Below are 11,801 nucleotides of genomic sequence, written 5' to 3' on the forward strand. Positions count from 1 at the left end.
ATAGAAATCATCAAAACATGGATTTAATTTATTCAGAGAAGGAACCGGAAATACGTAGTCTGTTGTATCCGCACACATCCGCATGACTCTAGTGGTTGTATTAATGGATGTTTAAGCAGTATCTGCACACATTGCAAGACAACCTGGCTCGCATATCCAGTGCCTGTACCCCCACTGCAGGAGGGTGAGTTTGGAAGAGTCTCAAAACGGAGCCGCCAGAATCATTCGTGCAACAATGAGCTCGGAGCAGCCGAGCGACAATGAGGAACCCGAAGAGCCGCGCGCAGATGTGCTGCGCGAGGAGGATGAGGAGGACAGCGATGAAGACAGGGGCTCCACGAGACCATCATCACCCCAAGCGGGCCGTGAGAGTGCCGAAAAGCAGGGCAGCTCGAGGCTCGAGTTGGCCGCAGACGGCGGGACGGGCTCGGGATGCAGGGGCTCGAGCGACTCTCTGTTCTCGTGGATTTGCAACAGGACAATCCGCAGGGGGCCGTTCATAGACCCCGCGCGGGATCATTTCCGTACAATGACACGGCTTTATAAGTCCATGAGTCCGGCTACGGATTCGGTGAACCTTACTACACAAACTCACGGGGCTGTCTTCAACTTGGAGTATTCCCCGGACGGGTAAGCGCAGAGTCTGTGTTGCCCTTGTCATGAGTCCCGTACTCAATCCAGTTATGAGTGTCTCTTCAAATGTGCACTTATGACTAAACATTAAAACGATGCCTTCATTGTTAAATCAATCGTATGTTATCATATGTGCTGGAATACATGGCCTTGAGCAATTTTATTTTTGGTATTGTGAGGTAACATTTTACATTTTCAAGTTACTTGGTACCATTAAGTATCATTTTTAATGTATAAAAAGAAATTTAGTTTTTGAACTAAATGTTCAAATGCTGATTGATTTAGTTTATGACAACTAATATAAGGCCTGGTTTCACAGACAGGGCTTAGATTAAGCCAGGATCAGGCCTTAGTTCAGTTAGGACATTTAGTAGCTTTTATAAACTTGCTTTAGAAAAAAAAAAACATTACTGGTGTGAATCTTGAGACAAAACAATGGCACTGATATATTTTAAGATATGTCAGTGCAAGTTGCTTTCAGCTCAAATATGCATTTAGAATTGTAGACTTCTATATTTATTTTCGTGGGGAAATTAAAATGTCTGGCTAAAAAGGGTGCAAGGGAAAAGTTGATAGAGAAACTGTGTAAAAAGAAAGAAATAATAAAAATGAATAATTAAATATATTGAAATAAATAAAAAATAATTAGATTAAAAAAAAATAGATATTAGTCTTGATGTTAGACAATTATACATTTTCAGTGTATAGAATGTTGTCTGTTTAAAAATTAATGCAATGCAATGCAGATCACTATCACTATCTATTCTATATTTTGAATTTACCTTTTTTTTTTTTAAGCAAAACTTTTTATTATAAGGTACATGTGGTACAGAAAAGTTCCGCTAATTGACAAACATCCTTATGTTTTTTTTTCTAGGTCCGTTTTGACGGTTGCTTGTGAGCAGACAGAGGTGCTTTTGTTTGACCCTGTGTCTTCCAGACATATTAAAACACTGGTGGAGGCTCATGAGGACTGTGTAAATAACATCAGGTACATGTGCACACATCATATAACCGATTGCAGTGTGTGGGAACCTCAGTTATGTGAGCGAAAGCCCTTTTTAATAACTGCAGTTTATAATGTAAGAACTAATTCAAAACCATTTGCATGCTGAACACTAGGATTTGTATAATGCAAAATATTGTTTTTCCATCTCTTACACACACACACACACACACATATATATATATATATATATATATATATATATGCATGTATATATATACACACTATACTGTCTAGTACCATCATAAAGTTCATGAGGATGACCGCCATGTCGTCTGTGTGCAAAATTGTGTACTATTCAGGTTTCTTGACAACCGGCTGTTTGCGACCTGCTCTGATGACACCACCATTGCATTGTGGGATTTGCGGAAACTCAACTCGAAGGTGTGCACGTTGCATGGCCACGCCAGCTGGGTCAAGAACATTGAGTATGACACACACACCCGCCTGCTTGTGACGTCAGGGTTTGACGGAAATGTCATCACCTGGGATACCAACAGGTACGTGTACTAATATGTGGTTAGAGGTGTTTCCTAGCTGTTTCCTGTGTGTTCACACTTGACAGGTTTGTTTCAATAAAACGGACTCTGGTGCGACTGCTCTGTTAGTGCGGTTCATTTCAATAAGTGTGAACGCTGCCATCCGAAACCCTGGTACACACCTAACAAGCAGTGAGGTGGTCTCGTCGGTCTACTTCAAAACAAACTCTGTTGCGGTTTGAACGCATTATGGACAGAAGACATCAAAAGAAAAACAGACCCTAAAAGAACAGAATGCTTAGCGATACCTGGTTCTTCTTGTCAAAAGAGCTATGTTGCCCATTGCAGTTCGGTACAGGCGTCAAAACTATTGTCTTTGCTGCAGATTTTAATTTGACACTGTTTTTAATCCTTTGCACATTTTACAAGCTCTTTGTGAGTTTTCAGCTGATAAAAATACCATGATATGAACGCACATACAAGTAGCACATTTAGCCTAGCACACAACACTGTTTTGGATGTTTGGTAAGTTCTGTAGTAAAATATGTCATAAAAGCTGTCCAAATCAGGTTGCTACCTTATCCTTATGCATTTTGATTTGTGTCTTTAGATTCAGAGTTAAAAATGGCAGTGTGAACGCTAAGTGAACCAGGACTAAATGTATCAATTTCTGTTTCGGTCTGGACCAAGAGAACCGAACTACAAGTGTGAACACTTGTGTGTTGTGTGTGTTTCCTAGCCATCTTAATTAGGATCGCATGTATAAGTATGTGCGTCATTGTACTTTGTGTGCATTTAGGTTCACAGAAGATGGCTGTCCACACAAGAAGTTTTTCCACACACGCTATCTAATGCGGATGCGTCTGACTCCAGACTGCAGTAAGATGTTGATCTCCACATCCTCTGGTTACCTGCTCATCTTACATGACCTTGACCTCACCCAGAGCCTTGAGGTCGGGAGCTACCGCATCCTACGGGCCCGTAGGGCTCCGCTCAGCACAGGTACATACATAAAGCATAAACAAATGAGGTATATGTGAGTTGGAAATGAAGAATCCAGAGATCTGAAATCAGGAGATATGGAGGCGACATGGAAATGGATTTGTATTCAAAGGTTCATATTTGCTACAGGCAGGGTTGGGCAAAATTCAGAATTGTAAGAATGGTCTTCCTTTCAGTTCATGAGTTGTAATTTAAACAGAATTTTAATTGATATTTACTGTACTGCGTTTTAGAGGTATTCAGCCCAAAGTCATTTAAACAAGGGATTTCATTAATCCAACACCATTAATACTAATAGTTTCTTGGCTGTTTTATTTAAGGTTTCCATGTTGTAGAATTCTTTGTTTTGCTCCATTAAGATAAACTTAAGATAATCATCTTAAGGATCATTTTGGAAATGCTTTTCCGCCGGTCCATAAAACTAAAGTGAATTTATTAAATATAATGAAATGTATGTAAATGTCAAATATTAATTATCAATAACATAACAAACCCATAACAATAACACACACTACCGTTCAAAAGTTTGAGGTTGGTAAGATTTAAAAAAAAAAATTTTTTTGAAAGAAGTCTCTTATGCTCACCAAAGCTGCATTTATTTAAAAAAAGGTATTACAATTTGAAAGAACTGTTTTCTATTTTAATATATTTTAAAATATAATTTATTCCTGTGATCGAAGCTACATTTTCAGCATCATTTCTCCAGTCTTAAGTGTCACATGATTCTTCAGAAATCATTCTAATATGCTGATTTGGTGCTCAAGAAACATTTCTTAATATTATTATCAGTGTTGAAAGTTGTGCTGATTAATATTTTTGTTGAAATGCTTTTTTTCTTTAATGAATAGACAGTTCAAAAGAACAGCATTTACTTGAAATAGAAATAGTATAGATGTCTTTGTCACTTCTTATCAATTTACTGCATCCTTGCTGAATATAATATTAATTTATTTTCTTTTTTTAAATCTGATCCCAAATATTTTCACGGGTGTGTATGATAACATGTTCATGGGTCATTCATAAAATATTAAGTAATATTAGTTTTAATATTAAGTATTATTGAAAACTGCAGTTGTATAAATTTAATATTTATAAAATAATTTTGGATTATATTTTAATTTATTCTTTTTTAATTCTACTTCCTTAAATTTAAATGATTTTGTTTGCTACCTCAGGAACTGAACTGGAATTTAAAGACATAATTCAGATCTGAATGGTGCATGACATGAACTATACAGGTGAAATATATGGCGAATCTTGTGCCAGCAGCCATTTCACCCTGTAGCCCAAGACTGGTAGCCCACTGAAGCTAAGCAGGGTTGAGCCTGGTCAGTACCTGGATGGAAGTCTCTTTCTGGGAAAACTAGGGTGCTGCTGGAAGAGGTGTTAGTGAGGACAGCAGGGGATGCTCACCCTGTGGGTCCTAACGCCCCAGTATAGTGATGGGGACACTGTCAAAGAGCACCGTGCTTTAGATGAGATGTTAAACTGAGGTTCTGACTCTCTGTGGTCATTAAAAATCCCAGGATGTCCTTCGTAATAGAGTAGGGGTTTAACCCCGGCATCCTGGCCAAATTTGCCTATTGGCCACTTCCTATCATCTTGGCCTCTTAATCATCACCATATATTTATACTGATTGGCTTCATCACTCTGTCTCTTCTCCACCAATAAGCTGGTGTGTGGTGGGCGTTATGGTGCAGTATGTCTGCCGTCTAATCATCTAGATGGATGCTGCACATTGGTGGTGGTTGAGGAGATTTCCTCTTCCATATATAAGGCGCTTTGAGTGTCGAGAAAAGCGCTATATAAATGTAACAAACGAATTATTATTGTGCCTATTATTATTATTGTTATTATCATCATCTCCTCTTTCTTTCAGAAGGTTCATCAGCAGGTTCCAGGTCAGGTGGTTCTCGTCACACCATTGACAGCAAAACCCATCCACACAGAGAGGGTAAAGCTTTAGAATGATTTATGAAGTTTGTACATATAAGTAGTTTGGTCTTGTTGTTGTTTTTTATGATTGTACACTTTTCTTTTAACCAACTACTGGTTTTACTACAGTTTATTTTTTTTGTTCACATTTTGTCTTTGGCCAGGTTTGTCACCCAGAAACAGTCTTGAGGTTTTAACCCCAGAGATCCCGGGTGAGAGGGACCGTGGGAACTGCATCACCTCATTGCAACTGCATCCTAAGGGCTGGGCCACACTGTTACGCTGCTCCAGCAACATGGACGACCAGGAGGTCAGTGATGGAACCTAAACCAAGTGTGGAACGTACAGTCTGACAGCAGAATGAATTTCAACTTATTTCTGTTTATTTCTCTGTTTCTCAGTGGACGTGTGTGTACGAGTTTCAAGAGGGAGCTCCACCTCGACCACCAGTGTCTCCTCGCTGCTCTCTGCGTCTCACGCACTACATCGAGGAGGCTAACGTCGGCCGCGGCTACATTAAAGAGCTGTGCTTCAGTCCTGACGGCCGCCTCATTTGCTCGCCGTACGGTTACGGCGTGCGTTTGCTGGCGTTCGATGAGCACTGCGCTGAGCTGACGGACTGCATGCCTGTGAGGACGGCTCTGCTGCGGGAGGTCCGCTCCATCTACTCTCACAGCGACGTGGTGCTCACCTCAAAGTTCTCACCCACTCACTGTCAGTTTGCATCAGGCTGCCTTAGCGGACGTGTAGCTCTTTATCAACCACACTTTTAACACATACACTCATCGCTGAACTATATCCTGCAAATGGCAGAAGCTTTTGATGTTGATGGTGGACGATGGGAGAAAGAAACTACCTTAAATGGAGTATTGTGTGTGTGTGTGTGTGTGTGTGTGTGTGTGTGTGTGTGTGTGTGTGTGTGTGTGTGTGTGTGTGTGTGTGTGTGTGTGTGTGTGTGTGTGTGAGGTCACGCTGCATGTGAATGACCTTGTGCGTTTTTGTCATTTTTAGATGTAATTGTTCTTTACACTGTGTAAACTCTGAACTTATCAGTCTGTGCGAGAATGAAAGCGAAGAGCATTAGTTTTTCTCCGTGATGGAGGGAGTCACATGAGCGTTAGAGAATTGTGGAATGTTTTTTGTTTGCTCATCCATGCAGCACTGCAGTAAATGCTTAAGCTAATCATTTTTATGAAACTGTACACAGTTTAAGGCAATTTTTGCATTTTGCCAAACATTTTAGACTTTGACAATGCCATGTTCATTTTCAGAAACCTTTTTTTCTGAAAGTAAGTCACTTTTACTAATTGTTTGTATTTACTTTTGGACTGCTTGTCCTTAACACTAACTGAGGTCTGAGTTGTAGATTGTCAATGCAGTATATGTACCATGTACGTGTGACTACTAGGATGAATATGACTTATGTCAATGTTTGATTTTGAAATCTTCTGATTTCATATGCTTCTGGATTCTACATGGACAATCAGCAGTTATGAAATGTGAGAGCTTTGTACTCTGGTCATAAAAACAATGGGATAGAGCAGTTTTGATGCAGGTTTAGCTGATGGATGAGTGTTTTATATGGCTGGACATGATGAGATTAGCCTTCTCAAGACTACATAGAGGACGCAATCTGAATGTTCATCTTTTCTGGGACTATTATTAGTGGTTCCTCCTCCTCCTTAACAGTTATTTAAATAGAGTGACTGTTTTTGAAAAATGGAATTTAAAAGCAGAGTAACAGTAAAAGTTACCATAACTTTATTCATCCTTGATTCTCATTTGATTCACTCTATTTATGTTGACATTACTAAGGATGCAGTGCTACAGATATATTAAATAAAGAAAGTTTTTCATAGCTCGTGTTTGGCTTTCAGGAAGAAAAAGGTTGTAAACGAAAGAGCTGTTTGAGATTTTTAAAGGAACTAAGACTTGTATTAGCATTCCTTAGACTGATGGAGTGCATAGTGAATATGTATTAGCGTCTGACTCGCCTAAACAGATCAGGGATGACACTCCTTTTAAGTCAAGAGTTGCATTGGGGGGGGGGAGTCAACTTGTGTGGGCTGAATTTTTGTGAAACTCTGGTGTAGATCATACATATAAAATAGAAAATATATGGAATTGATTCGTTTCATATACCACAGAGGGTTTTATGCTACCGTTCAAAAGTTTGGGGTCTGTAAGATTTTTGTAATGTGAAAGAGTCTCTTCTGCTCACCAAGCCTGCGTTTATTTAATCAAAACTACAGTAATATTGTGAAATATTATTACAATTTAAAATAACTTTTATATCTGAATACATTTTCAAATGTAATTTATTCCTGTGACAGCAAAGCTGAATTTTCAGCATCATTACTCAAGTCTTCAGTGTCACATGATCCTTCAGAAATCATTCTAATATGCTGATTTGCTGCTCAAGATATATTTCTTATTATCATCAGTGTTGAAAATAGTTGTGCTGCTTAATATTTTTGTGTAAACAGTGGGGTTTTTTTTGTTTTGTTTTTTCCAGGATTCTTTAATGGATAGAAAGTTTAAAGAACATTTATTTGAAACTAATTTTATATTTTGCAACATTATTTACAAATGTCTTTACTGTCACGTTTGATCAATTGAATACGTTCTTGCTGTATATCATAAAAGTGTACATTTCTTTAAAAAAAAATCTTGCTGACCCCAAACTTTTGAACAGTAGTGTAAATAACTAATTGAAAGTAGAGGTGTGGAAAATAAACTGGTTTGAAGTGTGTAACCCACATTAAAAGTAATGTAAAAATCTTAAAAATGACCAAGCATAAATGCAACATTTTGAATCAAGATATCCAACTCACACACTGGTTCCCCTTTCTTCTTCATGAACTTCATTACACATTCCCATGAGTAATTGAAAGAAATGCTCTGTTTGAAACCCAGAGTGATACTGTGTTTGTCGATCGAGAGCTGAGCTACAAGCTGACTCCTGTCCCGTGAGACTGAAGTTGACAACCATGACCTCAAAGGATGTTGTCATGCAGAGTGAAACGGTGTTAGGTCCCAAAGTAACCCAGATAGTGGTAACTACAATAGTGGACGAAAATGAATTAAAAGTAATAAACGAGTATCCTAAATGTTTAATTGAAACATTAATGGTAGTTGCGGCCCTGGCTGAAGTTTTTACCTTGGAGGTCAGGAAACCAATTTTCTCTTAAAGTCAGCCTTCTCTTCTTCACTTGGTTTAGATTCAGATTGAAATGAAAAATAATAATTAAGATGGAAATTATTATTAAGGTGGAAATAATATTCTAATAATCTAAAAGAAAAACTATCTTTTGTTGTTGTGGACCTGGCTGATGTTCTTACCTTCAATGCCAGGAAACCAGGTCTGGAGCTTCCTTCTGAACTCAGCCTTCTCTTCTTCAATGTGTTGAGTCAGAAACTACTGAATTAAATGTGCTTCCTGGGGAGGCAGTGGACATGGGTGCTTCCTCTTGGGACACAGTGGGCACTGATGCTTCCACTGAGGATGAGGCAGGTACAAGTGTTTCCTCTAGGGACGTGCTGGGCAATGGTAACCAAATATTCAAGATTAAGAGAGAACAAATGTGTACTTTCAAGATCTGATAACAGAAAAAAACACAATCAAAGTTATTCTGAATGTTTAAAGGAAACATGTCTTTTTCAGTGTCTATATTTGCAGCCCTGGCTAAACTTCTTGCCTTCAAAGACAGGAAACCAGATCTGGAGCTTTCTCTTGGGACGAGGTGGGCACAGGTGCTTCCTCAGAGGATGTGGTGTGCACTGGTGCTTTCTCTGGGGAGGCGGTGGGCACGGGTAATAATATTTTTCTGTATTTTTGATCAAATAAATGCAGGCTTGATGCGCATAAGAGACTTCTTTAAAAAAATAAAAAAATAATAATAGTGTCCAAATTTTTGAACAGTAGTAGTAGGCTACTGTACTATTATACTATTGCTGCATAATTATCAAAAATGTTAAAGTCCTTTCACGTCACCATTTCGCGTGTTTGTTGTCCACCTACACTTCACATAATAGGCCTGTAGATGGCGCCTGGGCTTCATTTAACAGATAGTTTGATCAAATGGTAAACGGTGTAGCCTATCAAAATTCATTGACTAAGTAAAAAGTGACTTTAATACTACTTCCCATTAATGCGACTTTTGGTGCTGGTTTTTTTGCAGTGCTTTGTAATTAGCATCCATTGTTTAAACGACGCAGATTCAGATCGCTTCATAAATGTAAATTCGTCTGTCCATCTAATTTTCAAACTATTTATGACTGGAAAATTACCGCTCCACTTCACATTGTCCAATGGAATTTGAACTTGTTGTGCCAGATAACGATTGGTCGGTGAATTATACACGACAAACAGGCTTCATTGAATTATGTAATATTTTAAAATATGTGATATGTGGATTTTTAATTGAATCGACACTTTTATTATTGGATTTTTTTTTTTTTTTTTGGTTATTCCTTCCTGCCGTCGAGAGCCACATAGGCCTACTCACTGAAATAACTATATTTGGCTCGAGAGCATCGGTTCCCGGGCAGAATGTGGAATACATACGTTTACACTAGTAACCATTTTCATTTTAAAACGCATAACTTTTGCTACGGTTACGCCATCGACTGCAAAGGGTTACGCCTGCCGTCCACACACACACACACTACTCTGGAGTTTTAGACCCTCATCCGAAGAAAGACCATAGACTGTAGAAAGACACACGCAACTTGAGGCAACTCGTTGTGGCAACGACACCGACCTCAGATTGACAGAAACGTAAAAATAAACGTGAATTTAGGCTACTTTAGTTCTGTACACATTGTCATGTTAATTATAATCAAATGCATTGATTATACCCCCCCCCCCCCCCCCCCCCGGCGGTGTTCTGATCTTTAGACCATTATGATGTCACAATAACTATGACGTCATAAAGAATGTTCGGTAGCTATATAGACAGTGCAGACAAAATCGCTTTTAGTAGTGAGTCGTCGAGTGAATGCAAGTAAGTTAAGCTTATATTCTTCATCTGGATGTTTCTTTTAATCAATTTTTATATGCTGAAATGTATGTAATTACATATCAATGTTTGGTTATAATTATAATTAAGCCAGTTGCAATTATATAATTGTTTAATTAACCCTTAAACAGACAAGAGTGGAAAATGATAAGCAAAAAATCATTTCATGTCATTTTTTGTATCATCTGGACTTAAGTAAAACATATCCAAAAGAATCTGTGAAATATTTGATATATTTTGGATTTTATGAGTTGTGACTCCCAGTTCACGTTGCCTGATTAGGGTAAGGACCAAGTCATTAATCTGTTAACTGGTAACGTTACTGGCCTATCTGATCTAATGTTGACAAATTATATATCATTCGAAAGTTTACGAACTCAAGATTCAGCCTTTTAAAACGGTGTTTTGAAATCGGACCATAAAAATGGTAATTTAACCCCTTAACTCTCACCCTCATGATAAAAAAGATTTAATGAAAAAAATTGTTCCTATGCCCCAAAAAAGACAATAAAAACTATGTGACTCCCAGGTCACCTTGCCTGTTTTAGGGTTAAGTAGGCTATAAATATCTATATAAAATGTCTAAATATTTGTATTTAAGACATTTTATATGTGTATATATATATATATATATATATATATATATATATATATATATATATATATATATATATATATATACATATGTTGATAATTAAAGATAGCCTAATTAATTATACAATTATATAAAACTAAGACAAATAATTTGTATATATTTGCTGATCATTAAAGTCTCTCTCTTTCTCTCACAGTTTTTCACAGATAGTTCACTGTTGCACACGAACAGCCATTCGGTTATACACTTTGAACAACATGTCTTGCAGCCATCAAAGATGCTTATCCATCAAACAGAGCATGTTCACCATGCCCACCTGTTTCAGAGAAATAGAACCCTTAAGCCCCTTAGATGAGCATGAGCTCATCACAGCCCTCCTCGCAGGGAGGTGGTGGGCAATAATGGAGGTAGAGGATCGTTTACGCTCATCAATTGAGAAGAACGGGTGTGGGCTCACTTCAGGCCAGTGGGGAATAGTGGAGGCCCCACAAGGATCCCCAGCTCCTGATAGGTACCAGCAGGGAGAGCTTGTGCCTGCACAGTCCCCTGCGGGAGCACCCATGCCAGACGGGTCCCCACAGGGAACACCTGTACCTAAAGCATTAGTGACCACTGTTTCCCCAGGGGAAGCACCTGTGCCTGCCTTGTCATCTGAGGAAGCACCCATGTATGCAGGATCCCCTGAGGAAGCACCAGTGCCCGCTGCCTTTCCACAGGAAGCACCTGTACCTGCCAGGCCCTCATTCAGGAGAAAAGTGACGATCCCTAATAATATGAGATTGCATCTGAAAAGGGATGTGCCTCTGAAAAGGGATGTCATCTTGACTCCTTTGCCCTTAAGGCCCCCCAAGGGACCACCTACGTTTGCCAGGACATCAAAAGGAGCACCAGTGCCCAGCACGTCTCCAGAGGAAGCACCTGTACCTGCCTCATCCTCAGAGGAAGCATCAGTGCCCACTGTGTCCCCTAAGGAAACACCTGTGCCCAACTCATCCCAAGAGGATGCACCCGTGCCCACAGCCTCCCCAGAGGAAACACCAGTGCCCACCACATCCTCTGAGGAAGCACCTGTATGCGCCTCGTCCCAAGAGGAAGCACCCATGCATGCAGCATCCCCTGAGGAAGCACC

General features: G+C 39.1%; 1 protein-coding gene across 4 annotated transcripts; it reads left to right on the forward strand.

The window, feature by feature from the left end:
- The first annotated feature begins 34 nt into the window (after window positions 1–34).
- Window positions 35–6,914, forward strand: wdr32 (WD repeat domain 32). 4 transcript variants are annotated; one of them, XR_013819533.1, is made up of 8 exons: window positions 55–630; window positions 1,511–1,624; window positions 1,942–2,139; window positions 2,918–3,120; window positions 5,001–5,075; window positions 5,221–5,366; window positions 5,458–5,979; window positions 6,023–6,914. XR_013819533.1 is itself a non-coding variant. In XM_079855319.1 (7 exons), the coding sequence occupies exons 1-7, from the start codon at window positions 236–238 to the stop codon at window positions 5,827–5,829; spliced, it is 1,503 nt and encodes a 500-aa protein (XP_079711445.1). In that variant the 5' UTR covers window positions 35–235; the 3' UTR covers window positions 5,830–6,914. The 4 variants fall into 4 exon arrangements, 2 of the variants coding, with proteins under 2 accessions (XP_079711445.1, XP_079711446.1); XR_013819534.1 differs by having other exon boundaries at window positions 5,004–5,075; XM_079855319.1 differs by having other exon boundaries at window positions 35–630; window positions 5,458–6,914.
- The last annotated feature ends 4,887 nt before the right edge of the window (window positions 6,915–11,801 follow it).

This window comes from Squalius cephalus (genome assembly GCF_949319135.1).
Source record: "Squalius cephalus genome assembly, chromosome: 21".
Lineage (NCBI taxonomy): Eukaryota > Metazoa > Chordata > Actinopteri > Cypriniformes > Leuciscidae > Squalius > Squalius cephalus.

Excerpts from the sequence above, each read along its gene's own strand:
- wdr32 (XM_079855319.1), top strand. The coding sequence starts at position 236 with ATGAGCTCGGAGCAGCCGAGCGACAATGAGGAACCCGAAGAGCCGCGC. Across the intron at positions 2,140-2,917 it reads ATCACCTGGGATACCAACAG|GTTCACAGAAGATGGCTGTC; the intron begins GTACGTGTACTA and ends GTGTGCATTTAG. Across the intron at positions 5,076-5,220 it reads AACCCATCCACACAGAGAGG|GTTTGTCACCCAGAAACAGT; the intron begins GTAAAGCTTTAG and ends GTCTTTGGCCAG.